The 27,862-nt window shown below is 63.1% G+C and overlaps 1 protein-coding gene across 4 annotated transcripts in view; it reads right to left on the minus strand.

The window, feature by feature from the left end:
- PPP2R2C (protein phosphatase 2 regulatory subunit Bgamma) overlaps positions 1-27,862 on the minus strand; it is a 147,702-nt gene that overhangs the window by 18,538 nt on the left and 101,302 nt on the right. For all 4 annotated transcript variants that reach the window (XM_058301234.2, XM_004472761.4, XM_058301233.2 and 1 more), the window contains exon 6: positions 14,840-15,004. In XM_058301234.2, coding sequence (XP_058157217.1) covers positions 14,840-15,004 — 165 coding nt within the window. The remainder of the gene's footprint in view (positions 1-14,839; positions 15,005-27,862) is intronic.

Genomic DNA, 27,862 nt, shown 5'->3' on the forward strand with positions numbered 1-27,862 from the left:
GGCCTGTAACTCTCTGCCCCCAGTTTGCCAGCCGATGCCCGCACTGGCCAAGCAGATCCTGAAGCGGCCCTGGGAAGAGCGGAAGGGGGGCTCCTGCCGGCCGAGCGTTAGCCCATTCGTACCTGGGCTGTGGAGAGGCCCGGGGACCCGTGGGAAGAGGACGGGGTGGTGGGAGGACCGGAACCCAACGAGCCGGCCGGCCGTGCCTGAGAGCTGCCTGGGGGTGCGTTCCCAGTCCCGAAGACTGACCAGGCAAGCAGAGAGCCTGGCCGCGCCTCCCGCTCCGGGGGCTACCCAGCGCCCCACTTCCTGCCTGCCCGCTCTGGTCACAGGCCTTCACTCCCACCCCTCCAGTCTGTCCTGGCCCTTACGCCCACCCCGGGCAGGCCCCTGTTCTCCGTCTCCCAGGAAGGCGGCCCTGGCCCAGCGCCCTCTGCAGGGTGGAGGCGGTGGCGCGCGGGATTGGAGGCACGCACATACTCTCGCGTTCGCTCACTCACGCATCCGCTCCGCCAACCAATCCTCGCCGTCCCCCACCTGGTGCTGGGCACCGTGCCAGGCCCTGGGGACGAGGCCGTGACCCAGGGAAGCCCTGCCCCGATGGGCCCGGCCCGCCCCTCGCAGAGGCCGGCAGCCGCTAAGAGACCGACTCCACGGTCAGGCGGCGGTGAATGCCAGGAGGGCGGCGAGGAGACAAGGCGACGGGCTCGTAGATTAGAGGACGGGGCCGCCACGGAAGACGGCGGCTGAGCAGAGGCTGGAGGGACCCAGAGAGAGGGACACGGGGACCCCCAGGACGGGAGCCTTCCTGGAAGCTGGGGCAGCACGCGCAAAGGCCCTGGGGCAGGGACAGTGTGAGGCCAGGGAAGACAGGAGCGAGCAAGGGGCAGGCGGCAGCGACGGGGCCACCCACGCTGGGCCATGCCAGCCACCGGGCCGGGTGAGGATGTTACTCCCAGGGAGGCGGGAGCCACTGAGGGTCCAGGGACAGGCAGGAGGCTGCAGCACCCCTCCCACAGTGGCGGAAGATTCCATTAGACAGAAGGCCAGGGCCACAGAAAATCCAAGGTGCCACCGTCAGCACAGACAGAAGCCACCACGTGCTGGCCCATTCAAAGAAAAAACAGTCGGCCCCAGTGGTCCTGAGCTGACATGGGGAACGCCGTCCTTGGGGCCAGAAAGGGCTCCTGCGTTGACCTGCCTCTGGCAGCCGGGGTCCCGCAGGAAGGCAGGGAAGGAGGCACCTGGGACGGGCCTTGGAGAGACAGGCCTTCAAGAGCACCTCGAAAGCCGGGGCCCGGGAGGCTGCCTGCAACGACCCCAGATGACCTTGCCGGCTGCTGACGGGGCGTCTCCGGCTCCCACGCTCAGCACCCCACTCCCCGGGCGGGGAGTCCTGTTGTAGCACCCAAGGGGTCAGATCCCGTTTAGGAAGGCCCGTGGCGTCAGCGCATCCGGCGCTGGACTAAACAAGGGTGAAACGGGCTGGAAACACGCTCCTCTTCAAGGGGAAGCAGCCCCGACCCCCCTCCAGACGCCCCTGGGTTCCGGGCCCCGCCCCCCAGCGTAGACTCCCTCCATCCCTCCCGGGGTGCATCTCCCAGCAGGCCATCTTTTGATACGTGCGAGCAGAAGGGTGGGCCAGGAGAAACGTCACAGCCTGGGAGCGGAAGGCGAGCGGGGTAGGGGGCTGACTTTGGGAGAAGCCAGGCCTGCGGGGGGGACCGCTGTCCCCCCCTCCCCTGCCGAGCCGCGGGCTCCTCGGCCGACGGGCAGGGGCGGCGCTGCCCCCGGCGCCCCTGCCAGGAAGGAGCAAGTCCACAAGGAGGAGGCCACCCCACCCTTGCCTGAGGCTCCCCGGGGCTCCAGTGTCCGTGGCCCAATCAGGCAGCCCCTGGCCTTGACCGCAGTGGGGCAGGCCGCAGAGGAGGGGGCTGTCAGCCGGGAGAGGGACGTGAGCCCATTGGCAATGGGGAGCCGCAGAGGGCTGGGAGCAGGGGAGGGCGTGCTCAGACGCGGTTTCTCCAGGACCCCTTTCCCTGCGGCGTTGAGACCGGATGGGCAGGGGGACAGGAGAGCAGGGAGAGGAGAGGGGTCCGGGCGGGGAAGGGAGGCAGGGCTCTAGGTAGGGCAGAGGGGAGAAGCACGGATTGATAAGAGACAGAACTGCCAGGGCTGGGTCACAGGTGGACAAGGGTGAGTGCCCGCTGGCAGCATGCCAGGTGCCATCCCGGGCGAGCCCCTGAGCTCCCCAACGGCTCTAGGGACTAGCGCTGTTCCTATCCTCCCTAGCTGGTGAGGAGACACAGCCCAGAGAGGTCAGGCGCCTTGCCTGCGCTAACACAGCAGCTGGGGGGCAGGCCCTGGCCAGGGGCCCACAGCCCGTCGCTCAAAGCTGGTCGCATGAGAGGAGAAGTTATTTATTGTTTGTGTGACTTCGGAGGAAACAAAATCCCTTGTAAGGTTCCTGGCGCATTGCGCACCCCGGCATGTATTAACCCTGGGTGCTAAAGGCGGCGCGTCCTGCTGTCTCGCAATCCCAGCAGCGACCAGAGGCCTAGAACCAAAGGCGCAGCGCCAAGAGCCCGGATTTAAAGGTGGGGCCAGCTGCCCGGGGCTGGCACGTGGAGACCCCCGAGCGGCCCCTCTGATGTCCCCAAGTCTCCCATCCCCGCAGCTGCAAGGGCCAAGGGGGCCCTTGGGGACAGCTGGGAGGGCTGGCCTCTCCCCTCGTCTTCCCAAGAGGGGAGGGGGCTTCCCTAAACCCCGACAGCCAGAGTCAGAGATGTGTCGCCTGGCCTGGGGGACACAGGGTGTGGCAGTTTGACAACGTGCCCCCGAGTTCTTGGACATGCCTCCCACGGCGAGGTAGGGTCCCAGCCCCTCCCCTGGAATCTGCCTCTGCTGGCAGAGCTCAGGGAGATGACAGGGGGACCCCCAAGGCCAGGTCACACAGGCCAAGCCTGTTCTCTTGCTTGCCGCTACCTAGGAAGTCCAAGGAGCTCGAGGGCATCAGGCTGGTGAGGCCACATGCGGGCGCCCCCATCGACCCGGCTGTGCGGGGTCCAGCATTCCGGCCATCCCTGCCACGGGGCAGATGAGGGCATGTGGGGGGACGAGCAAGCCATCCGAGCATCCCAGAGGCGGCCAGCCACGTCCACGCTCCTGTACCCTGGCCACCTCCCTGACCTATGGAATTAAAAGACAGCATGGCGGTCATTTTATGCCGCTAAGTTTGGGGCGTTTCGTTACGCAGCAGCGGTAGCCGCTACACAGAGGCTGGGTCTGACCAAACCTAGATGTCTGAGGGGGGTGGTGGCTTTCGGGGTCCCAGTCCACAGAGCCCAGCACGTCCCATAACCAGACGCGCCTGGCTGGTGCCGCTCGGACGTGGGGTGGTGTCCCCACCTGTCACCCCAAGCCGTGTCGAGGAGACTCTGTGAGTCTGCCCCTACCTTGGAACCCCCTCTCCAGGAGCCCTCCCCGGCTCCGGGTGGGGTGAGGGTTGCTCTGTCTCCTGCGGCCCCCCGAATCCCTCTGGTATAGATTATACACAGATGCGCTTCGGGGGGAGGTTTGAGGCCCGGCCCGTGGGTTCGAGCCACCCAGCATTCACCAGGGAGCCCCAGGTGCCTGCCCTCCAGGCGTGGCTTCCCCGGCCGTGCAGGAAGGGTGGTGGCCGCGTCCACCGCCAGCTGCTTCTGGAACCCACGAGGCAGGCGCGGCCTCTCCGAAGCCGTGACGGCTCCCGCCCCGAGCTGGCCTGGCAGGCGCTGCACCATCAACCCCGCAGCACCAGCAGCACCGAGGCAGGACGGGCAGGCGGCCAGAAAAAAGGGCAGCGGGGCCGGAGGCAGGGCCAGGCCGTGCGCTGCCCGCCAACACTTCCCATTCCCTGCAAGAGAGAAGCGGGAACGACCCCCGTCCTCTGTGCGCACAGGGCCGCGGGGGGCGGGCGTGGGGAGCAGGGATGAGCCTCCCGCCAGCTGCCGGGCGTCAGCTGGGGGCTTCGCGGTCCTGGCGGGGGAGACCCCGGAGTCGGCTTCCTCCACCGAGAGGGGCCACCAGTGACAAGTCTACAGAGCCCCAGAATGCGGGGCCAGCGCCAGGCCCTGGGCGCCCCGGCGTGACGCCTGGTGGTTAGTCTTCCCGCGGCCAAGAGGCCTCCGCAACCCGGTGAGCGAGCGCGGCGAGCAGCTGGGTCCGCGCCGGCACGCGGCGGGGCTCGAGGAGCGGCCGCTCGTGTTTCTTCGGTGACCTCCGAGCAGGGGCCACGGCGGTGCTGGCTCTTGGCCTGCTCCGGGCTGACCTGTCCCCGCTGGCTGGCACACGCATCCGGCCTCAGGCCCGCCTGGCTGCTCTGGGGGCTCTGGGATCCCCTGCCCCGGGGGCCAGGGTGAAGCGGGGACCCAGCGCCGCGCCCCTGCAGCACGCGCGGGCATCGCCGAGCCCCCTGCAAGCGCCTGGCCCACGTGAGGGCTGGGCCAGAGGGGCCGCCGAGGGCTCCCCGAGGAGGTGACCCCCAAGTCCAGGTCTGGAAGGGTGAGTACGAGCTTCCGCGGATTCGGGGAGGGGAGCATTTTGGGAAGAGGAAGTGGCTTGAGCGGGGAGCACGGCCACAGGGCCCAGCGCCTTCTCCGTAGCCCAGCGCGGCCTGGCCTCAGGGGTGGGATGCGGATGGCGCCCCTGACGGCTGAGTCCCAGGGCCACCTCGGCCGGGTCACGGTGCCTACTGCGTGGTCAAGCGTGCGCTGGCCCGACTGCCCCTATGAGGGGCTTGCATGGATTTAGATCACCAGCCACTCGGCTGCATCTACAATCAACCCGGAAGACGCAGTGACAGGCGTCTCCTCATCAGGCCGCTGGAGGTCTTACGGAGAGAACTGAGGACTTCGGCAGCCAGAGAGGAATTCCCATCTCCACTGCAGGCAGCCGGCTTCTCCTCGGGGCACCAGCGTCCCCTCGAGACGGCGACTTGCAGCCCGCTCGAGGAACCCAGACCTGCCAGTCCCCAGGGCTGTGCGAGCCATTTCTTACAGGCCCTTAGTATCGACGGGCCTTTGTATATACACATATATACACATAATCCATCTCTTAGTATCCACTTACGAATGTGTTTCTATCTCCCGCCAGCCCGTTTGCTGGGAGCCCTGGCTCATACACCCCCATGAGAAGCCACCCCCGAGTTACTGTCCTCAGCCCTTGCGCCTTCCACTCCGCCCACTCTCAGGCCCCCTCTGGCCCGAGGCCACTGGTGGCCCGAGAGGGAGGATGGGGCATGCGCCATGCAGAAGCGGCTGCCGGCCCTTCTGGCTTTCATGACCCCAAAAACCACACCCTTGGGGGGAAATGAGAGGCTCTGGGGGGTGAAGGCGCAGTGAGCGCATTCACGAGCAACTCGCCAGTGGCCCACTCAGGCCCCCGGCTTGCCGCGCCCCCACCCCCGGCTTCCGACCAGCCCCCGAGCTCTTTGCCTGGGTGCTGCTGGTGGAGCTCCCTGGCCGATGGGAGAACTCTCACCAGGAGAGGCAGGAACGCCCCCTCCTCGCCGAAGCTGCAAAAAGCTTCTCCCGCGTCACCCAATGGTCCCTGCAGAGGTTCCTTCTAACAAGGGGTCATCCTGTGGAAGTTACCTTGAGCCTCCCAAACGCCTTACAAAGTCATGCGTTGTGCCCTGGAGAGGACAATTAAATGGACAGCTTTGTTTTCTGAAGGTACAAGTATCTGGATTTCTCTTTGTTAAGTCAGAAAAGGAAGCGTGACATTTCTTTCTGCTCTCAGATACTTGGAGTAAAGAAAGAACAATTTCAATACTTGATTTCTTTCCTCAACTAAAAAACGGTGGGATGCTACGTTCTCGCTACATGAGGCTAATTGAGCCTAGCGGACCCGGAGACCTAATACCGGGGAGAAGTGACCCCAGGCCTCGATGTGGACAGTGAGCTGGTGGCCCCCGCCACACCCTGGCCTGGATAAGCCCCGCCCCCCGGGGAGGCGGCGGGAACCCAGTGTCAACCGAGCCAGCATTTCTGGCGAGGGATCAGAACAGACGTAACGAGCGCATCAGGAAAGGGCTGCTTCTCGTACCCCTGACTCTGGACCCTCTGACGGAGCCCCTGGGGCAGGTCTCTGCTCAGGCCTGAGCCCACCCTGCGCTCTGCAGACTTCCCAGCTGGCCTTGCAGGGCACGGAAGTTAGCAGGATCAGGGACCAAAAATCATGGACGTGCCGTCCGCCCTCGAAGCCCCAGAGCCACTGGCCAGCTTCAAGGAGGAGCAAACCGCGGAGGTCAGGGTGGGGCGGAAACCGCCATCCGTCACGGAAAGCAGAGCCAGCAGAGTGGCCTCATAACCCCAGTCCTGGCGGAACGGGCCGGATTGCTTTTTAAGGCCAAAAGGACTGAAGTCCGAAAAATAATGGGAATAATATCGATGAGCTTGCAAACTTACACTTGAATGCTCTTGTTTTTCTTTCTAAACCTTTCTGTGAAATGCTGGACACATTTTTTTAAAGACAGGAAAGCTGACGATTCCTCCTCCATCCCTGGACCCCCCACCTACTGAAACCTGCTCCCCCTGCCCCCAGGGCCTTCCTGAGAGACGAGGGGGAGGGAGGGCTCCCCTCGGATTGCCGGAACCACTGAGGACAGGCCCCAGGAATTACTGCTGGACCAAGCCCCACAGCCCTGGCACTGGCGGTCCCCAGCTTGGGCCAGTGCCCCCCCCCATCTAATTATTTAAACTGCCGAGGGCTCTGAACCTGCAGAAATCTCGATCCTGTTTCTTTTTTAAGGACTTTGCATCATTAAGGCTCTCGGGGCCCCAGCCAGTTTTCCAGCATTGTTCTCCTATCGGGCATCTTGAGGGGTCCCCAGCACAGGTGGGAGAGGGGTGAGATGTCCCCCCTCCCTGGCCTCTGCTCAGGCCAAGGTAGAGGGGTCCTGGGGGAGCCTGAAGATATGGGGTGCATCGGCTCGAAGGACGGCACCCAACCTTCCTCTCCAGCCCGACACGCGACCCTGATGGCATCGTCCTTCTGTCTAAAACCCTCTACGGCTCCCCAGTGCCCAGAGGGTCAAGGTTCAAACTCCTGCTTGTCTCTGACAAGCTTCTTCATGAGCTGGCCCTCACCTGCCCTGCGAGGGTGCTTCTCCTTAAATTCTGCACCCAGGGTGCCCCGCTTGCCTGCCCCTATCCCTGCTCAGCCACACACAGCGGAGCAGAGCAGAAAGAGCCGAGAGACTTTGGGCTCAACCTCCGCAGCTCATGCTCTTTGGGCCCCAGGCACACCCCTCAACCTCGCTGAGCCCGGGTTCTCCCACCTGGAAACTGGTATAACGGGCGGAAGGCACCGGGCCGGGCCCGCCTCGGTGCAGCTGCTCAGCCAAACTGGAGAGCGGCCTTCCCAGCGGGTGCCTGTTGTTTCCTCTCCGAGACGCCCCTCCCACTTTGCCCCCCATCTTTCCTGCCAGCTCCTAGAGCCCCTCCCACTTTGCCCCCCATCTTTCCTGCCAGCTCCTAGAGCCCGTCCCACTTTGCCCCCCATCTTTCCTGCCTAGAGGCCCCGCAGCCTCTCCTTGCCCCGGCACTACCCCGGGACGTCCCCGCCTCCGACGTCGGCTCTGGGAGGAGCCTGCGCAGCGGCAGCAGAAGGCAGGCTGGACTTCCAGACCCCGGGGTCCCTGGGGTCCCTGGCACCGCCCACTGTTGGGGGAGGCATGGCCTCGTTTCTCCCCACCTGCCACGGTCAGGAGGGCCGAGGCCGGGCAGGGTGGGGAGGGGCGCGACGGAGACCCCAGCGGAACTGGTGACAGTGGTCACCCTCGACTGTAGCTTCCCTCTGCCTTTCAGACCACCCTAAGGACATGCCCTCCCCATCCGAGCACCCAGGCGGCCTTCCCTGACCCCACCCTCATTCAAGCCACCAGCCTATCCAGTGGGCTCCGGCCGCGGGGGCCGCCCACTGCGCCGCGCGCCAGCACCCCTTTCCTCCCGCTGGCCCCGTGTCCACCCTGCCCCGCCTGTTGTGCCCTGTTGATAAGGCAGACGAGAGCACGCGCCTCGAGGCTGCAGCCGCGCAGAGCAGAGGGAGCATCGAGCAGCCGTGTGAAGGCCTTGGCCAAGGGCAGAGGTCCAGAGGTCGCCGGCACTTAGAGGGCAGAGGGCAGAAGGGTCTGCGAGCACTCTGGAGAGCCGTGAGCCAGTCACGTCCCCTTCAGTGGGGGCGGGAGCTCCTGCTCCTGGGGCTGCCAGGTCTCTCAGGTGGGTGCTGCGGGCTCCGTGCCTCTCCAGCCTCACCTCCCACCCTGCTGTGCTCCTGCCGCCCCGTCGTCCAGGCAACCCCAGGGCCTTTGCACGGGCTTTGCCCTCTGCCTGGCAACTTTGGCTCCACTCTGGCCCCACGGGGCTGCAGGCCCAGCAGGGGGCAGTGGGGTCTGGACTTGCTGCTCCAGATTCACTGCCAGGGAGGTCTAGGGGACCCCACACAGCCCCCCCTTTATTTTATTTTATTATTTATTTCTCTCCCCTTCCCCCCTCCCCCCCCGCCAGTTGTCTGCCCTCAAGTCCATTCGCTGTGTGTTCTTCTGTGTCTGCTTGCATTCTTGGAAGCACTGGGAATCTGTGTCTCTTTTTGCTGCGTCAGCTCTCCGTGTATTCGGTGCCACTCCTGGACAGGCTGTGCTTTTTTTGCACTGGGCGGCTCTCCTTACGGGGCATACTCCTTGCGCGAGGGACTTCCCTACACGGGGGACACCCCTGCGTGGCAGGGCACTCCTTGCACGTGGCAGCACTGTGCATGGGCCAGCTCACCATATGGGTCAGGAGGCCCTGGGTTTGAATCCTAGGCCTCTTATATGGTAGATGGACGCTCTATCAGTTGAGCCACGTCCGCTGCCCCCCACCCGGCCCCTTTAAACCATCCTGGCTCACCCACAATTCCCAGCCAGAGCTCTCAGCTCTCATGGCTTCTGGAAAGACTCAGTGCAAAGCGCAGGCCGTAGGTGGGGGCGCCCCCAGGGCCCTCTCCTGGCTCGGCCAGCCGTGAGGCCTGGAGCAGATGTCGTGCGGTGGATGGAGAACGGCCCCGAGTTTGTCTTGTGTGGGGTGAACCGTGCCCCCCAAAGGCACGCTCGAGTCCTGGGGGCGTGAGCGTAGGCGTAAATGAGGCTTTGGGGATGTGATCGGCCAAGACGAGGCCAAAGTGGGTGGGGGGCGTGATCCAATAGGACTGGGGTGCTCAGAAGAGGGGGAATGGGGACGAAGCTGGGCAGACAGACACGGAGAGAGACGGCCACGTGCCGGACGCAGGGCCTGACGGCTGGACACGGAGCAGCAGCCGGGGAGGGCGTCTCCCCTAAGAGCAGGCGCGGCCCTGCCACACCTGGGTCCCAGGTGCCAGGTTAGAGAGTCCTGTCGGCTAAGCCCCGGAGGCCGTGTTCTCCGTTACAGCCACCCGGGCACACGGAGGCCACGTCCTCCTACTGCCCACACCCTGAGAGTGCCACCTTCCACGGCAGAGGGGCGTGTGGGCGAGGACGTCAAGGCAGGGTGCTCCGGGTGAGCCCGACGCAACCACGAAGGTCCTCGTAAAACGGGAAGCGCCCAGGCAGGAGGAGGAGCTGCGCCGACGGGGGCCCAGGGGAGCCTTTTGGTGGTGGAGGACGGAGACAGGAGGCTCTTCTCCCCCGAAGTCTCCAGAAGGCACCAGGCCTGCTGACGCCCGGACTTTGCATTCCGACCTCCGGACGTGGAAGAGAATAAACTTCGTGCCGTCTCAAGTGGCGATGTTTCAGCTGGAAGACTCGGTTTCCCCAACTGGGACGCGAACCCCGCAGCTCGGCCATCGCCGGGTATCACTGTGGCCTCGATGACATGAAACTTAGGACAGCGCCGGGCATGTGCGGGGGGCTCCCCAGGGGCGTGCTGCTGGGGCCCGGTGCACCCCGTCCCGGGGCCGGCACATGGCAGGGGTCCCAGCGGGGAGCGGCTCCTTGCCACGGCGCCTGACAAACCTCTGTGCTCCCTCCAGCAAGGCCCTGTGCCGTCACCAGCTGAAATAACTGTCTATTTCGAGGATGCATTTACGGTGGTTTCCATGGTTACCCTGTCAGGACGACCGGCAGACAAAGACCAGTGCTTCTGCTGCCTTGGAGAGAGAGGGGAGGCGGGGGGGAGGAGGGGGGGGCTGGACCAGAGAGGCCCCGCACCCAGCTCCGGGGGGCGGGCAGGGCTCCTGAGCCTCCTCGCGGTTCGGGCCTCAGTTTCCTCATCTGCCTGTCTGCAGAAATAAACCTCTCCCCCCGTGCTCAGGGACCACAAACCACCACTCTCCCTCTGGGGGCATAAGGCGTGGAGGCTCCTCTCCGGGGATGTCCCAATCGATGGGTCTCTGAGTCTGGGGCAGTGACTAGATGACCCGGTAGAATGGAGAGGGGAAAGGAGGAAGAGTTCAGGGCTCTTGTACAGGATTAACACCTGTGTCTTAGTTTGCTAACGGTTGCCAAGGCAACCAGAAATGGGTTGGCTCTTACAAGGGGGCTTCACTAAGTCACAGGCTGGCAGCTCGAGGCTGGAAAGGGTCCACACGCAGCCCGAGCAGGGGAGGCTCCCGGAGCTGCAGCCGCGGGCGGCACCTGCGCGCGCCCCCGCCGCCTCCGCGCTCAGCTGTTCCTCGGCATCGCTGCATGTTTCTCCCACTTACAAAGGACCCCAGTAAGAGGACGAAGACCACCTGGGCCCCACAATCTAATCCAAGCACCCCAGGTGATGTAATTTAACCAGAAGGTCCCGCCTAGGGAGTTTACACGGGGGGAGTGGGTTAGCGCCAGGACCAGCTCTTCTGTGGTCCCCCCAGCTTCACCCCGGCACCCCTGCTCCCCGGGGATGGGCCGCCCACTGCACTTCTCACGTGCGCCAAGAGCCCACGTACAGACAGACAGGTATTTCCACGTCTCACTCCTTATTTAAGGCAAGTTCAGTGGACAAGGGAGAAGAGAAGGCGGACAGGTGTGTTAAAGGGCTGGTGAACCACGCAGTTCATTTTAAATCCTTTGTCATTGAAGAGAAAGTATCTGAGTAGAGAAAATTGATCTTGAGAACGGGGCAAAGGTCTAGAAAAATTTCAAATACAAAATTCACTCAAAGAGAAACAGAACACTGTATATTTCCAACAACGACAAAAAAACGGATTTGGTGGTAAAAAAAAAATATACATTCTCCCCCAAAAGACACCTTATGGATTTACACATGAGTTCTACTGAAACTTCAAGGAGTGGATATATTTTATATAATGTGTATAATAATATGTGTATTTTTTTTTCTCTTATTCCAGAGAAAAGAGAGAGGAGGCTGCTTGACTAATTTTTAGGAGACAGGAATAATCCTAATAAAACTGAGCAAGAGGAGTCTAAAAAAAGAAAATGAAAGATCAGCCTCACAAACATACGTGAAAAAGCTTACAGAAAATCTTAGCAAATCAATTCAGCCCCAGCCCTGTCTGTAGAGACCTGGAAACACTGGCCGGGCTGGGGCCCGGGCATCTGTATTTTCCAAAGCCCCCAGGTGAGTCCCCTGGGCACCGCAAGGGACGCTGGGGAATTTCCCAGCCAGAGCCCTGGCCCTGGGGTCAGCCGGGCACGCGGTCAAAAGCCCACACTGCTCCGCCTCTCGCTCTGCCCAGCAACCTGCTGGAACCTCAGCGCACCCCGGGAACCCCGAGGCCCTAAAGCCAGCGTCCCCCGCAGTCCCCGAGGCAGACGTGGGAGATGAAAACCGAGCGGGTCGTGCACTGCGTCCTATCTCCTGCGCTCTGGGGGTGGTGGGCCGGCCACGGGCAGTCACACACCCGGGGCTGACGGTTCTGGAACCTGAGCCCACGCCTGTGCCTGCACGTGGACGACGGACACAACGGCCGCGCTGGTGGCGGCGGCTCTTCCCGACCCTGGAGCCCGACGCCACGGGTCACAAAAGCCCGGGGCCTCCCCCGTCCACCTCCAGCCCACGGAGGAGCGCGTGGGGCCACCTCCCTCGTGCAGCTCGTTCTGTGCGGGGATCTCTTTATCCTAAAACACGCCCCGCCCCACACACACGCGTGTTCTGATTCAAAGTTTAAATCCACACTTTAAAATATCCATACACAGAAAAATGCCAGGAGAAAGGAGAAATGGCTTTCTCCTAGCCCCACCACTCAGGCCATTTCCAGCACATTCCTTTCCCGTGTTTCCTCTAGTTCCATTCCTTGGCAATGCAGTCATACCCTGGCTTTTTCTCCCCCACTGAATCTTTTGCCATACTTACTTCCCTGTGTCGTTAAACATCTCTTCTAAACGGTATTTTAAATGGCTGAACTATATTCTATTACCGGGGTGCCTGTTGACTCCCTGTTGACTCAGGCTGTTCAGGAGTGGGGGCTCCTGGAGGATGCCCTCTTTTCTCTTTGCCAATCTTCCCCTCATGCCCTGCCCCGGAGCAGCACACGGGCAACCTCGGGGTGGTGTGCGGCCCGAGGCATCGGGGGTGGGCACAGGACAGTGGTGGGGGAGAGGCCTCTCGGTCAGCAGGACCCTGGCCCCACAGACGCCCCGTGCTGCCCGCTGGGCCTGTGAGCAGGCAGTGTCCACGGCAGGGCAGCCAGAGAAGCGATTTCCCCTGGACCCTCAGAAGGGACACTTCAGCCCGGGGACCCCCGTGCTGGCCTCGGGGACCACGGAACCCAGGAGAACTCCCGTGCGCGGTGGTCAGCAGCGCGGTTCGCGGTGGTTTGTTACGCAGCGCCTGGAAACGCACCCGGCCCCCGGGGCAGGCACCGCGCTCTCCCCCAGGGCCCTGCCAGCCCCTCGGCTGCCCACTCATCCCATCCCAACGCTAAGGACCCCCCCTCATTTTATCTCCAGGGGAACCCCTCCCCTGAACCCCCGCTGAGCCCCTGGCCGCCCCCCAACACCGCTCTCCAGGGCTCCGTGCAGATTCACACGCACTGCCTCCAAAACAGGCCCGGGGGACCCCCCTTGTCCCGCGCGGGCCGTCCCGGGCTGGGCAAGGGTCCCCTTGACGCAGGCGCTCGAGGCCAAACGCTGAGCCACCGGGATGCGGTGCCACATGTCCACACCCGACCTCCTTCGGGGACAGGAAGGAAGGCCGCCTCCGCACAGCGCCGAGCCCACCCGGCCCCCCGCGCTCCTCACAGCCACCGGGGGCTTTCCCGGGACTCACCGTCACGTCCCGCCTACACTCCGTCCTCCGTGGGTTCCCACCCCAAGGAGGTGAAAGTGGGGTCCTGGCTGGCCCTCCACCCACCCCCTCCCCGGCCTCAACTCCCTGGTCACGGCCCCGGGGCCCACTGGCCCTCGGGCACACTCCACCTGGGAGCCTTCGCCCCTGCTGTGCCCTCCTTCCAGAACATTCTTCCCTTTCGCCCCCTCAGCGTGTCTGTTCCTCCGTCACTCAACACCGCCCGGCATTAGGAGCCCCAGGGCCGTGCTCCTCACGGGCCCCCCCTCCAGCAGTCGGCTCCTGGTGGGGGGCTCCGTCCTCGGCTCTCCGTGGGACCCTGCGCCCGGCTGAGGCAGGGGCTCGTGCGTGCGTGAGGGCTGAGCGCGGGTGGACGGTCGGGTCCAGTGGCCACAGCGTGGCCAGTGAGGGGCCTCAGGGGGCCGCCTTCCGTCCGGGGACCGCGCAGAGCTCGGGTCCCGGGGACGCCGTGCGTACCTGCGCATGTGGACGAGGGCGGTTGGGGGAGCTCGAGCGTCCTGCCCCGCGCCGGCACGGCCAGGCCCCGAGAACGTCCACAGAGTGAGGACAGGCCACAGAGAAGGGCACGAGGGGGCGCGGGGGGCCGACAGGGCCATCCCCTCACCCCCGAGCAGGGAGGAGGAGACGGGAAGCGGGGTGGCTGCTGCAGCCCCGGGCTGGTGTGGGGACCCCCACTCTTTCTCGCTGCCTGGTGAAGCCCAGCTCCTGACCCGGTCGCCCCCAGACAAGCCTCTGCCGCCCCCCGACTTTAATGAAGCCCTGCGCCCGGGGCCGGCGGGTCGTTCATTCGCTCCTTCATTCATTCATTCTCTTGACAAGTGGTTTCCTGACACTGTTCTGGGCCCTGGGGGCAGACCCAGCAGAACAGGGAGACCTACCCCTGCCCTGCCCGCGGGGGCCCGGCCGACCCCGCTAGGCTGGGGACGGGGACCACCTGCCCCCTCCTGCGCCTTCAGCTGCGTCCAGCGAACGCCCTGGCCGAGTGAGGCGCCTGCCACGGCCAGCACCAACCAGCCCAGCCCGGCGGGAAGGGCGGGGACGCGGCGCCCCAGAGCCCCGGGTTCGAGTCCTGGCTCCCTCCCTTTCGGGCCGGGAGACCCTGGGCCCACCCCTGCAGCCTCAGTTTCCTCTCCTGCCTAGGACCTTGCTGGGAGCGAGTCATGAAGGAAAGAGCTCGGCAGGTGCCTGGCTCAGGGCGCACCCCTCAGCGAGCTGTGGCCGCTTCTGCCCTTGGAACTTGTTATGCCCCAGAGACCTGGTGAAACCCCAGGGCTTCTAGGATGACAGCATGACAGGTGACAGACTCTGCCCTCGGGAGCTCCTAGGCTGGGGGACACAGAGCAGTTCACGGAAAGTTCCACAGGGTGAGAGAGGCCAGGGAGGGCTTCCTGGAGGAGGTGACTCAGGTTCTGGTCTCCTTCAAAGGCCTGGGGAGCAGCTCACTTCCTACTTCCGGTCCTACAATTCCCACCCGCATGCCGGGCAGTCCCTGGCCATGCAGCAGCTCGAGGTGGGGGAGGGCAGCGGGGCAAGACCCTCCCACCCCCAAGGCGCCTCCCCTCCGCAGCGGCGGGCGGGCGGGCACTTACGTTTGGAGTGCTTGTCGCACAGGGCGGCCGCCCGCATGTCGCACAGCCGCAGGGAGCCCTTGCTGCTGCTGTAGACGAAGAGGTTGCAGTGGTGCGGGTGGAACTCGGACGCCGTGATCACCTCCGTGAGGTCCTCCATGTTGGCCGGTTTGATGTCCACGATGTCTGCGCGGCGCCGTCAAGGAAAGGGCCGGCAGGCTCCGGGGTCCCCGCCGCAACCCACCCCGCCCCGCGGGGCCCCCGACTGCCGCCCGCCCCCTGGCAGGGGCTGTCTGCCGCCTGGTCCCACACCGCAAAGCGATCGTTGACACCCACCCCCACCCCTGCCCGCCTTCCCGTCAAGCAGGACAGGAGCGTTAATGGAGCGCCTACTGTGTACCGGATGCTGACTTGTGTCTGGGGCACTGCTGGCAGGATCTGGGGCTAACCCACCCCAGCACCCACCACCCTCAATCTGCTCCCAGTCTCAAGGTTTTCCTTCGGGGAAGTTTTCCTGTTTGTGTTTTTTTAAGATTTATTTTGTATTTATTTCTCCCCCCCACCCCCAGCTGTCTGCTCTCTGTGTCCATTCGCTGTGTTCTTTTGTGTCTGCTTAAATTCTCAGCGGCACCGAGAATCTGCGTCTCTCTTTGTTGCGTCACCTTGCTGCGTCAGCTCTCCGTGTGTGCGGTGCCACTCCTGGGCAGGCTGTGCTTTTCTCGTGCGGGGCAGCTCAATGTGGGGTGCACTCCTTGCGCATGGGGCTCCCTACGTGGGGGACACCCCTGGGTGGCATAGCACTCCTTGCAAGTGGCAGTGCTGCACGTGGGCCAGTTCACCACATGGGCCAGGAAGCCCTGGGTTTGAACCCTGGACCTCCCATATGGTAGGTGGACGCTCTATCAGTTGAGCCATGTCCGCTTCCCTATTTGCTTTTTTGTTTAAGGTTCTCTGTCTTTTGTTTGCTGCTTGCAAGGTAGCCCCGACTCCTGCACTGAGTGCAGAGAGGTTAAGCGACTTGTCCAGGGGGCTCCAGCACTCCGTGGTAAGGCTGGATTCAGCCTCGGCCCCCCGGGCGCCCAAGCCTACTCTTTCCCTATGTGCTCCCTGCTGCCCACCGCAGCGAATCGGAGCCACCTGGCATGACGTTCAAGGCCCAGCAGAGCCCCGCCCCCTGTCACTGCAGCTTCAGCTCCTCCTGCTTGCCCACCATCTGAGAGCAACACCCCAGGTCCCTGGTCTGCCCCAGTCTCCCCAGTCCATGCCCCACCTGCCATTCCCTGGACAGGGTCCTTCCCCCATTCATTTGTACGCAGGCGCTGGTGCCAGAGGGTCTGGCCTTGGGTCCCAGCCCAGCCACCTCCTGGCTGTGCAAGCCTCTGTGCCTCAGTTTCCTCACCTGTACAATGGGTTCACAGTGCTAATCCCACAGGTGTGCAGTGAGCTCTGCACACTGCAAAGCTCCACAAACGTCAGCTCCCTTTCTTGCTTCCTATCATCTGGAGAGCATTGGCGGAGGCGCCGAGACGCCCCCCTGCTCCCACTCCACGCAGCTGCTCCTCTCAGTAAGGAAAGGCATTTTCTGACTTCTGTAAACATAACAGTCTCTAACAGATCCGAAAAGATGGTCGAACAGAAGGACCCGAGAAGGCCTTGGTGCTCACACTGAAATCTCATTTCCAAGGAGCACACTAGTCAGAAACCAAGAATCACATGAAAACAACATGAAGGTCAGCTGGAAAGAGGGGCGAGGACCAGAACCGTGGGACCAAGGGACGAAGCCAGAGGACATCCTGCCGAGGGCAACAGGCAGACGCCGAAGGACAAACACTGGGCGCTCTCGCTGACGTGAAATGTTTAGAAGACGCCAACTCACAGAGTCGGAATCTAGACTCCAGGCTACCAGGGGATGAGGCAGGACAGGGCATGCGAGATTAAGGAGCCAAGGTCCACGGTTCCTATTTGGAAGGATGGAAGTGTTTTGGTAATGGAGGGCGGCGAGAGTACAACATGAGAACATAATTAACAGCCCTGAACTACAGGTGTGAATGTGGTTAAAAGGGGAAAGACTAGGTGGCATGTATGGCAACAGAATATAAATTTTAAAAATATCAATATACTACAGAAACAGTGACTCCTAAAGTAAACCATGGACTCTCATTATTCAGAATAGTACAGTTATAAAAACGTGCTATCGCCAATTGTAACAAATGTTCCACGGCAACGCAAGGTGTTAATAAACAGGGGGTGTGTGGGAATCATGTTTTCCATGGACGAGTGTTCCGTAATCTCACAACTTCTCCTTAAAAACAAAAGATACATCTATGAAGGGACAAAAAATTGAACTAAATCATCGGCGCCTGAATTGGTTTCCTAGGAAACTGGGGTTTTCTGGTATGATAAGAAGCTGAGATTAAAGAGTGAAAAATGATGCTGAAGGTTAAGAGAGAAAAAGAACCAAGACTTCTCTGATGCTAATCTCACCAGCGGCACCCACCGTTTGCCGGCTGCACCGCCTGGCCCGCACCTGCCGGGGCGTTCCACCTGCTCCGGCCCGGCTGAAACTTTAAACGGTGTCTGCGGTCGATCGTGAACAGCCAGGAACGTCGGTACAGCCTCTGTTTAATGTTCCACACCCAAGGGTCGGGGCAAAGGGGACTGAATTCCCTCGACAGAACTCAGGACACGAACGAAAGCCGGGGGGCCAGGAAGCCGCGGGCCCGGGGGCAAGGGTCGAGTTTAGCGCGCCTGGCTGAGCCGCTCGTTAGGGGACGAGGGGCCACCTCGTTTCAGAGCTCTGGCCTCACGGGCTCCTGGGTCCCCATATCCTGGTTCCCTCCTGGGGGAGACTGGCCCACCGGCCCTGCCGAGCTCAGGGTGGCCAGCTGCCGTGCTGCTTTGGCCAGCGGTGGGAGGCAGTGACAAGCGACGCGTGTCACCGACAGGCTGAAGCCTCGAGAGCCAGTCGTAGGTCCTGCATCACCGTCCCTCGGCCGGTGGACGTGTGGCTGGAATGGGAAGCACACCGGGGCTGCTCCAAGCCTCGGCCACCTGCGGCCATTTGTTACTGCGGCATAACCAAACCCCCGGGCTGCTTCGCTGCCCCGAACACTCTTTCCTTCCCCCCTTGGGATGTTCTAGAGGCATCTCGACGGAGAAGGGTGGAGTTCTGAGCTTCAGCTCTTGAACCCCCGCCGCCACAAAGACCAGATTCTCATGAGGCCAGTGGACCCTTCACGGCGGCTCACGCCCGGCAGCGGTTTCTTGTGATTCGGCAGCACATTACCAGGTGCTCCTGGCCCGCACTTGGCCTCTGGCTCCCGGCGACGTCCCTCGAGCTCAGGAGCCATGGGTGCCGGTGGCCAGGGAGGGCGGAGCAGGGCTGAGCCCCCCCCCGGCCCGACACCCTGGTCCTCCTCACGCGTGCGCGGCTGCCCTGCCCGATTGGCTTGACCGCCCCGGGGGCCCTCGGGACAGCTCTTGCTCCACGAGGCGCCGGCCTGCCTGCCCCACACCCCCGTCAGAAACAGGTCGGAGGCCACGTCGGCGTCTACAAGTCCAGAGGCGCGACCACGCCCGCAGCAAGTGCACCTGACCATGGGCACGTGGGGCTGCCGAGGGCTGAGGGCACAAGATTGAGGGTGGAGCCAGGGTGGGGAGTCAGGGTCCCCTAAGGCACAAGGGTGGGGTGACAGGGTCCCCAATGGCACATGGGTGCAGGGCCAGGGTGGGGTGACGGTGCAGACAGCACAAGGGTACAGGGCCAGAGTGGGGTGACAGGGTCCCCAATGGCACATGGGTGGAGGGCCAGGGTGGGGCGACAGTGTCCTGATGGCACCCAGGGGAGGGTGCGGGGTCCCTGAGGTGGGGCTACTCCACATCCTTTTATCACCTCCTAAAGCAGAGACCTGAGGATTCCTGCGGGGGGAAGCAGCAGGGTGATACGTCCCAGGGTCCGCGAGCGTCCCTCCTGCCCTGCCCCTCAGCCGAGCGGGACTGGCCATCCCGCCCGGCAGTGACCATCCCAACAGGCAGGGGCTGGGGGCAGAAGGGGAAGGCACAGCCGTCTCTGGAACATGCAGGGCTACCTGTGAAAGCACTTCCACTCCAGCCTCGGTTTCCCCGTTCACAAGTCTGGGGCACTCTTTCCTTCTGAGGACTGGCCCTCAGGTGGCCCCGTCCCCGTGTCGCGATCGGCCGTAGCAATCCCGCTCCCAAAACCGCGCTGCACAGAGCTCATTTCAGGACCGGCCTCCCTGAGAAGGAGCACAGCCGGCCTCGGCCACGAGCGCCGCCCCGGCGAAGCGGCTGAGTTACTCTCCTTGTACTTGAACTGTCGACGGGCTTTTGCTGAACTTCCAGTCGCACTTGGGCCGCTGGGGATCATTTTCTCTACAGGGAGAGTTTGTCGCACAGAGGGAGGCATTTGCAGGAGAGTGGACAGAAGTGAGCACCCGTGACGCCGCTCCTGACCCGGGGCCCCGGGCGCAGCCCAAGCCATGCCGCGTTGCTTCCTGGGGGCTGTAGGGTGCACATGCCCAAGACCGTCCTTGGCACCCACCCCAGATGGGCCCTGCCCCAGCACCCCAGCCCCTAACCCCAGGCCCAGAAGCAGGGTGTCTCCAGAAGCTGCTCGCCCTCCTTCCCTGCAGCCGAGCAGAAATGGGCTCCCTGCTTTCCCGTCTCCCCCACCTCTCAGCCCCACCCCTTGGGGAACGAGCTTCCTAGAACAGCGGCCGGCTCTCCCGCTGACCAGCACAGCTGTACCTGCTGTCCATGAGAGGAAGCCACACATCTTGGCCGGCATTCGAGTCCCACCGTGACCGCCCCACCGCCCTTCCCAGCCTCTGCCCCCTCCCTCTAGCTACGCCCCACGGTGTGAAGTCTCCAGAACCCTCCGGGCTTGGCATGGTCCCTGCCTGACCACCAAGGCAAGGTCCCACTTGGTGGCTCATCCTTGCAGATCCCTGGACCTTGGGTCACGGTGCCGCGGGCCGCCCGCCTTCCCTACCACCCAGCGCGCACAGCGGGCTCAGCGCAGGTGCTCAGGGGTGTCCCAGCAGGACTGATGCATGCAGGAACGAGTGAATGCAGGCCTGGGGAAAGAGGGCTAGCAGAGGAGAGCACCCTAAGTCTTTCCTCATGAAAGGCCCTTCTGGTTTAGAAACCCTGTTCTCCCAACCCTGGAAGGAAGGCAACGCTACTCTTAGTTTTGGAAGAGGAGACCAGGGCCCAGGGGTGTCCAATAAGCAGCGAAAAATGCTTGCAAAAACATAAAGGTGAAAGACACAGAATTTGGGAGGAGGCGAGGGGCTACAGGAGGCCCCTCCGTGCAGGCAACCTGTGGACAGACATCTGAGGATACAAAGCAGGGAGCTCCAAGGGCCTGGGGATGGGGCGGTGCAAGCAGAGCGTACTGCAAGTGCAAGGGCCCTGTGGTGGGAGCACACCTAGCTCGTCCTGGATGGGACTCCATCTCAGCGTGCGCGACCCGCAGTTTCTCTAAGGGGCCATGGGAGGAAGAAACACCTAGACTTGCAATCATACATTCCTGGCTCAGAGACCAGCCCTGCTGTTCACGGCCGTGACCTTCAAATGGCAATCGCATACCTCGTCAGGATCCATTAGGATCGGGCACGCGATGGGCTGAGGACGGAGCCTGGCACAGAGTAGGTGTTTTGTAAGTGAACGGCTAAGGGTCGCGTGGTAGAACGCGTGCGATACTGACCGGCTGCTGGGAAGCTCCCAGACTCAAAGCCGCCTTGAACATCATGCAGTGACCACGGGAGAGGGGCAGCCGTGGGCACCGCGACAGAGGACGGCCGGCACGCAGGGGGCAGAGAGGGGCGGCCAGCTCCCCGGAGCACATCCAGGGCTGGGAGGACACTTTGCACCCAGGCGGTCCCCTGGCTCCCAGTCCCCATTTCCTGCGAGGAGCCCCTTTTCCTTGGATGGACCCCCAGGCCTGACCTCCCCCATCTGCTCCCCTTGTCCCCAGATCCCAGGTTTCAACTTCAGACCCAGCAAGTCCAGCCCCTGAGGGGCAGGTGGGCCCCCCCACCCCAGTGTGGGAAGCCCCCTCACCCTGTAGGGGTGGGATGAGGAGCCGAGCCCCGGCCCTTCCTCTGGGGCCCCCCTGTGCAAGCAGGACTCACAGGAAGGAGCTGGCGCAGCCTGAGAGCAAGGCCTCTTCTCTTCCTGCCAAGGACACGGGAAATGCAATCCAGATGCGCCTTCTGCAGCGTCATCAAGTTTGCACCTTTATGGAAGCCCCTTCATCCCGCCAAGGGCATCTCCTCATCTCGCACAGCCCTGCCGGGTCAAGGCAGCGCCGCGCACTGCGCAGCAGCCGCAGTCCTGGAGCCCAGCGCCCCCACGCGAGTCCATGCCGGGGGCTCGAGAAACGTGGGGGGAGGCTGGTCAGCCCAGGGGCTCCCGTTCCACCGGCTGTGCCCCTCCGAGCCCCACTGAGCTGCTGCCACAAGCGGGGGGCTTAGAACCCCAGGAATGTCTCCTCGCGCAGTTCTGGGGCCAGAAATCCGAAACCAAGATGTTGGGAGGGCCGTGCTCTCTCCGGAACCTTCTTCCTTGGCTACTCCGGCTTCTGGAGGCTCCGTGGTGCCTCGGCTGGCGGCCGTCTCCCCAGTGTCTGCCCCATCTCCACATGGCCGCCTTCGCCGTGCCCCCCTCTTCTTACAAGGCCACCGGTCCCTGGGTTCTGGGCACACCCTAATCCAGTATGACGTCTTAATTTAATATTTGCGAAGACCCCATTTCCAAGTAATGCCCTCTTCTTAAGGTACTGGGGATTCGGACTCAACATACTTTCCTGGGGGACCCCAGCCAGAGCAGCCACCCCTTCTGAGTGGGAACTGGGACTAAGCGTGGCTCGTTCAGCCGCTGGCGCGCCAGGCGACTGCTGAGGGCACCACAGGCCGCCTCACCCGCTCCGTGGGGCGCTCCAGCGAGAGGGCGGGTACGGGGGGCACTCCCTAAGTGCAAGAAGCCCACGCAGATGCTGCCTGCTGTTAGGACAATCCTTAGGGGAGGCGCCGTGACCCCTGTAAGGGCACAGAACTGAGCCCAGCTTCACAGCAGGTGTGGCCCCAGAGAGCTGCTGACGCCAGGCCCTGCAGGAAGGGACCCACAAGGGGGGGGGAGCCCGAGCGAGGAGGGGGGCCCGGAGCCTCCCCCTCCCCGCCGTGGGGAGGGGGATCCAGAACCCCCGCTTCCTGACTTCCCGGACAGTTCTGGAGAAAAGTGAATTTCCACGCACGCTGCAGCTCTCCCGAGGTCCCTGATGGTGGGGGGGGGGGGTGTCCTCTGGATTTGGCCGTGTCCTTGAGCCGTGGGCTGGTGGAGGCTGAGAACCGATGGGGGCTGGGGGGAAGCGAGGGCTGTGGCGGGGGCTCCATTGCTGTAACCAAGCAAAGCGTGCCGGGTTCAGATGCGTCGCGGCAGGAACGGGCTCTCCGGATGGGAGGCGGCTGTTACCACGGCAACCGAGCATCCTCGGGAGCGAGGGAGGCAGGTGGCGCTGCAAAGGGCCAGGAAGGGCATCCCACGCCGGCTCAGCGTGGAGGCTGCGATGCGGAGGCTGCCCTGGTGGGGCGCGGCCAGCCCGACCGCTGGCTCCAGCAAGTTTTCTCCACCCCTGACCTGGCCGCAAAGGTGAGCGGTGAGTGCTGGGAAAGCCTGCCGGACCCTACAGGGGCGCTCCTGCAGCCTCCGCCTCCTTCCCTCCTCTGCTCAGAGCACCTGGCAGGTGGCAACTGCGCTGTCCCTCTCGAGGAACACCACCCAGACCGCTGGGCCACGGGACAGGGGTCGTTCTGCATAACTGCTCGCTGGCGAGCCTCTGCCCTCTGTGAGAGGATCCGGCCCATGCACCTGTCCCCAGCCAGCTCACATGGTTCCTGAAGGACTTAGGAAAGCTGTGAGATGCCAGGAAAGCCCTGAACTCTGAGCCACAAGGCCAGGTTTGACTTCCCAGCCTCCTGCAGACCAGCTGTGTGACCTCCAGTCAGCCTCTCAACCTCTCTGTGCCCTGCATTCTCATCTGCAGGGTGGGTTGATCATGCCTGCTGGGCAGGGCTACAAGGAAGACCTCATGAGAAGATGCACACGCTGGAGGACCTGGCATGACGTTAATACTTTAATTACACCAGTCTTCCTCTGCCTATAGATAAAAAGGCATAAAATTAAGCAGGGTACAGAAAGTGCAATGTCTGGAAGGACCCTCGGGGTTTGGGCTGGACTGTGTCCAGGCTTCCTGGGTGCTGGGCGGGAGACCCCGGGTCAGCCAGCCAGGGGCGGGGCTGGGCCGAGCATAAGGCTTCACACCCGGGGGGTCCAGCAGGGGCAAGACAGGCTCCCTGTGCCAGTGTCTGCCCTGTGACTGATGCCCGAGACGTGTGGGTGCCCGCGGCAGGTCGGGGAAGGTTCTCTGAGAAAGGCATTAAGCCGAGGCCTGACGGGGGAGGAGTCATCCAGGACGAGAGCCGGGCTGGGGGCAGGTGCGGGGGCTGTGAGGGCAGGGGGCATCGCAGCCGGCGGAAAGGCTCTGAGGAGGCCAAGTGTGCGTTGGAGAAGCTGAGAGCGGGCAGGGCGGTGGGGCGAGTGCGAACGCTGCCCTGGAAGAGAGAAGAGGGGAGACTCGAGAGAGGGGGCGGCCCTGGGGCGACGCAGGTGCGGCAAGCGCCCAGGGTGGTGGGGACGGGCTTCGGGGCGCGAGCTGGGACTGACGGTGACGACGGGGTTGCAAGTACGTTGTCAAGGAGAGCGTGTCCACGAAGTGCCTCAGAGGCCCTTCAGGAAGGGCGGGTGGCACGGTGGGGCCACGCCCCCAGCCCTAGCAGGACGGCAGAGGCTTCGCGCCGCCGCCAAGCCCACGGGCCCGGCCCTGCCTGCCCCTAGGATATAAAGTAAGGACCGATCCACTCCTGCTGGGAGGGCAATCTGATGACCGGGGTCAGGAGGGGCCGCAGGTGGGCGAATCCCTCTCCCGGGGCTCATCTCCACCGCCGTAAGGGGCGACGGGACCCCCTCGCACAGGCGAGCTGCTGGGAGGGTCAAATGTAAGAAAGGAGCCGTGCACTTAGCCCAGCGCCTGGCAGACTAAATGCACAGTAAAGAGCGGTCATAGCGGGGCCACTGACCACCACGCCCGGGAGGCAGGGTAGCAGGAGGGTGAGATGTCTGCTCTCCGTGTCCAGGGGGCCACGTCTGAGTCCAGGGGGCCATGTCCCAGCCACGTGACTTAACTTTCCAGCAGCTTGGTTTCCTCATCTGTGCAAGGGGCACGTTCATAACTACATAACTACATAACCACAGCGTGTTGTCAGATCAGCACCGCGGACGGCGGCGCGGGGCCCTGGGCCCTGGAGGTGGGCTCAGCCCCTGCCCGCCAGGTAAGGCCCCAGCAGTGGTGTGCTGCAAGCCTGGACAACCGGCTCTCTGGGGAGATGGGGGGCAAGGGGGATGGGGGTGGATTTTAAGCATTGGTAGACATTTGTGGTATAAATATTACCCCATGGATGATTTCACGCCAGCAGAGTGATGTCCCCAAAGGTGCGGTTGGCAAGAGGGACTCAGCTCACCCTTGGGGACCAGCATAAACCAGCTCCAGACCAAGGAGACTTGGAGAGGGTTTCCACGCCCCCCCAGCCGAAACCTGGAGAGGGTCTCCCCCCCGAGCTGAAACCTCGAGAGAGTCTCTCCCCCAGCCGGGCTGAAGCGTGGTCTCAGAGCAGGCAGTTCCACCCCACCCATCTGCAGAGGGAGGAAACGGGCCCAGGAAGGCGAGACGGCTGCCAAGACGAGGTGGCAGGTCCAGGAACCCAGCGTCTGTCCTTCCAGGAGCCTCCCCCGCCACCTGACAGAGCTGGGGTCCTCGCCCGCTTCTCATCCGCCTTCCTGGGACCGCGTCTTTCTTTGCGCACCCACCACGGGCTGAGCGTCAGTCCAGGTAAAGCAGACACAGGCCTCGCGGAGCTGGGAGTCCAGCGGGAGGCCGAAAACACCACGAGTGCGGCGGGGCCAGCGCTCTCTTGTACGCAGCAGGGGAAGGGGCCGAGGGGACAGGGGAGGCGGGTCTAGGTCAGACGGGCTGGTCAGGGGGACTCAGGCCCGCCTGGACGGAAGCCCCTTGCTGGCAGCGAGGGCAGGCGTGGGCTGCGCCAGGTGAGGCTGGCGCCCACGGAACAAGGTGCAGAGGGAGGAGAAGCCGGGGAGGGGGCAGGGCCAGAGGAACGGCGTGGAGACGACTTGGAGTTGGCAGGAGTTGCTAGAAGGTTCCGAGCAGGGCTGTGAGGCCGTGGACGTTTTTAAGAAACAAAATATAAGGGGACAAAAGGGGATGCGTATCTGGTAACACCTGATGGCGCCGTGGCATCAACCGTGCGCCGGGCACGGCTCCCAGCGCTTGGCAGGTGGGATCGGGACACCCTGTCCTCACAACGCCCTGGAGATGAGCAGGAGTCTCTCCTCTTTACACGTGAGGAAACCGAGACCCAGAGAGTTGAAGCCACCTGGCCAAGGCGGCAGAGGCGCCAAGCCTGGGGCCGAGACGCACCCCAGCAGCCTGGGTTCTTAAACCCACATGGAAGGCCAGGGAGGAGGTCATTGCCTTTATCAGGGCGAGGAGGACGACGGTCACAGGAGGTGGGGACAGGGACCTGGAGTCAGGGAGAGCCTGAGGCTCGGCCTGTTGACTGCCTCTTGTCTTGCTCCACTAGAAATTCACAAAGGGACCTGGACCCGTTGGCTCAAAAGCTGACAGTGCAAGATAACTCCTCCGTAAGGAATTAGAAAAAAGTGTCTTCTCAAGACGCCTGGATTTGATTTCTGCCCCCACTTGGCACCTCCCTTGTGACCCTTTGTGCAGCAGACAACCTGTGCAACTGTACTCGGAGACCCTGGCAGTGATTCTGTTTGTATCCCCAGCACCAAGTCCAATGCACAACACAAAGTAGACTCCTGAAAACTGCTGAATGACTGAATGAATGATGAATGAATGCACAAGAGTAAATCTGACAGAACCACAGGCAGGTAGCAGCAGAGCTGAAGCAGAACCCAAGAGTCCTGACTCACGGCCTCTATTTCTTACCATCAGGTCTACTGACCCAGTAAACTGTGGCCAGAGCGTTTTGCAGCAGGCACTTCCCGGTTTCCTTCTCTGCGAGGCGGTACCGTGCACAGGATGGCCAGAGGAGGCCCATGAGGTCGGGCCTGGGGTGCGCTGTGCGTCCACACTGCACCCGGGGCTCCAGCCCGGCTGCTCCGCCCCACAGCCCCCAATCCAGGAGACAGGCCGGCTGAGTGGATGGGGCCAGGGGGCTCGGCCTGACTGGGTGCCGGGGAGGGGCTGCTCGGAGAGTGAAGGGCAAGACTGTGGCCCAGGTTCTGGGGTCTCAGCCTGGCACCGAGCCCACCGTGTAGAGGGGACTCGGCCAGTCCCCTCCTTTGCTCCCTGCACCAGCCAGGCCCCACACTAACCCGCCTCCGGGGCGCCGGGCTGCGCGACCCACTCTGTAACTGGGAATTAGAGATTTGTTCCAGACCGCGGCTTCACCGTGAGAAACTGCTCGGGGGCGGGGGGGGGGGGGGCAGAAAAATCAATCGAACCTTCTTCACAATTCTCCAGGTGCTAAAAATAGAGCAGCGGTCAATCAGCTGCGGCCGCCGGAGCCGTTCGTTACCTTTAAGATGCCCTGAACTGGAGAAAGAATCACCCGAGCTGTGCAACCGTCTCAAAATGTTGGTATTAAGGGAGGTGGGAGGCTGTTTAAACGGAGGCGGAGATGGTGCTGGCAGAGCAAAGAGCTTTAAAAATCCAGAGACGACGCAGGAATTTTCTGAGAACAAACCCTGACTGTCCGAGGGGCTCCTGTTTCAAAGGGCCAGGGGCTGGGTGCCAGTGAGCCGCCAGCCCTTTACACGGATTAGTTTGTCGTTCCTTATCATTCCCATGCTACGCAGCCCCTCAGATCCATGCGATGAGGAGTTTTTGCCCATTTTACATTTACAGAAATCGACATCCCGGGAGGTTAAGTAACAAATCTGACCGCAGGTCTGCCCGGCCCCGAAGGCTGGTGTCCTCTGTACCCTGCCACATCTGGGGTCCCTGGGTCACCAGCAGCCCTAACTTCCAAAGAGGTCTTTCCAAAGACCACGTGGAACTGCGGATGCCCTCACTGGGCAGCCCCAGGCTGCCCCACCTGTCGGCACTCCTGGGCACCTGCTCCGTGCCAGGCTCGGCGTTAGGGCTGGGGACACAGAGAGGGCTCGGTCTGTGCCTAATTGCAAAGCTTTCATCTGGAAACCGAGGAGGCAGTCGTGTTAGCAGTCAAGGAAAACCCAGAGTCCCCAGGGAGCAGGAAAAGGGGCTGGAGTCCCAGAAAGACCTCTGGCCAGTCCAGGGCTAGAGAGGGACGGCAGAGAGATCAGGGCAGGTGGCCTGGTGAGATGGGCAGGAACCGAGCTAAGGCAGAGAGAGAAAGTGTGAGCAAGGCTGACCAGAGACTCGGAGCGAGGGGGGCACTGGAGAGAGGCACAGGTGATCGCCAAGGACCTCAGAGGCGCCGCGGAGGGGTCCGGGGCCCCCCAGGCTCTGACGGGGAGCCACTGGGGGCTTCAAGCAGGGGACGAGCTTGTCAGAGCAGCCCTGCAGGAGCCCCTCTGCAGAGGACTGATCGCTGCATGAGCCACGGTGGGCAAGGATGGGCTGGGCCCTTGGCAGGGGACAGAGGCAGGCAGGGGGTCACAGGGAAGGGGAGGGGCACGAGGGGGTAGATTCGAGACCACAGAGGGGAGAGAAGAGGGCAAGGCACCTCCTGCAGGTTTGGGGGAAAGGAAAAGGAAGGAGGCTGCGAACTCCCCACTGCCGGAGCCTGGGGGAGCAGAGCAGGCCACCGGGGCTCGGACACGCCGGGGACACAGCTGCATCCATTGCGGGCCCCATCACTCCGTCCTAACAGCCAACTCTGGAGGGGCACAGCCTCTTTGTCAGCTTGCTTATTGCCCAATAGTCAAAGCAGTGTCAGA

Source organism: Dasypus novemcinctus, chromosome 1 (assembly GCF_030445035.2).
Source record: "Dasypus novemcinctus isolate mDasNov1 chromosome 1, mDasNov1.1.hap2, whole genome shotgun sequence".
In the NCBI taxonomy this organism is placed as follows: Eukaryota; Metazoa; Chordata; class Mammalia; order Cingulata; family Dasypodidae; genus Dasypus; species Dasypus novemcinctus.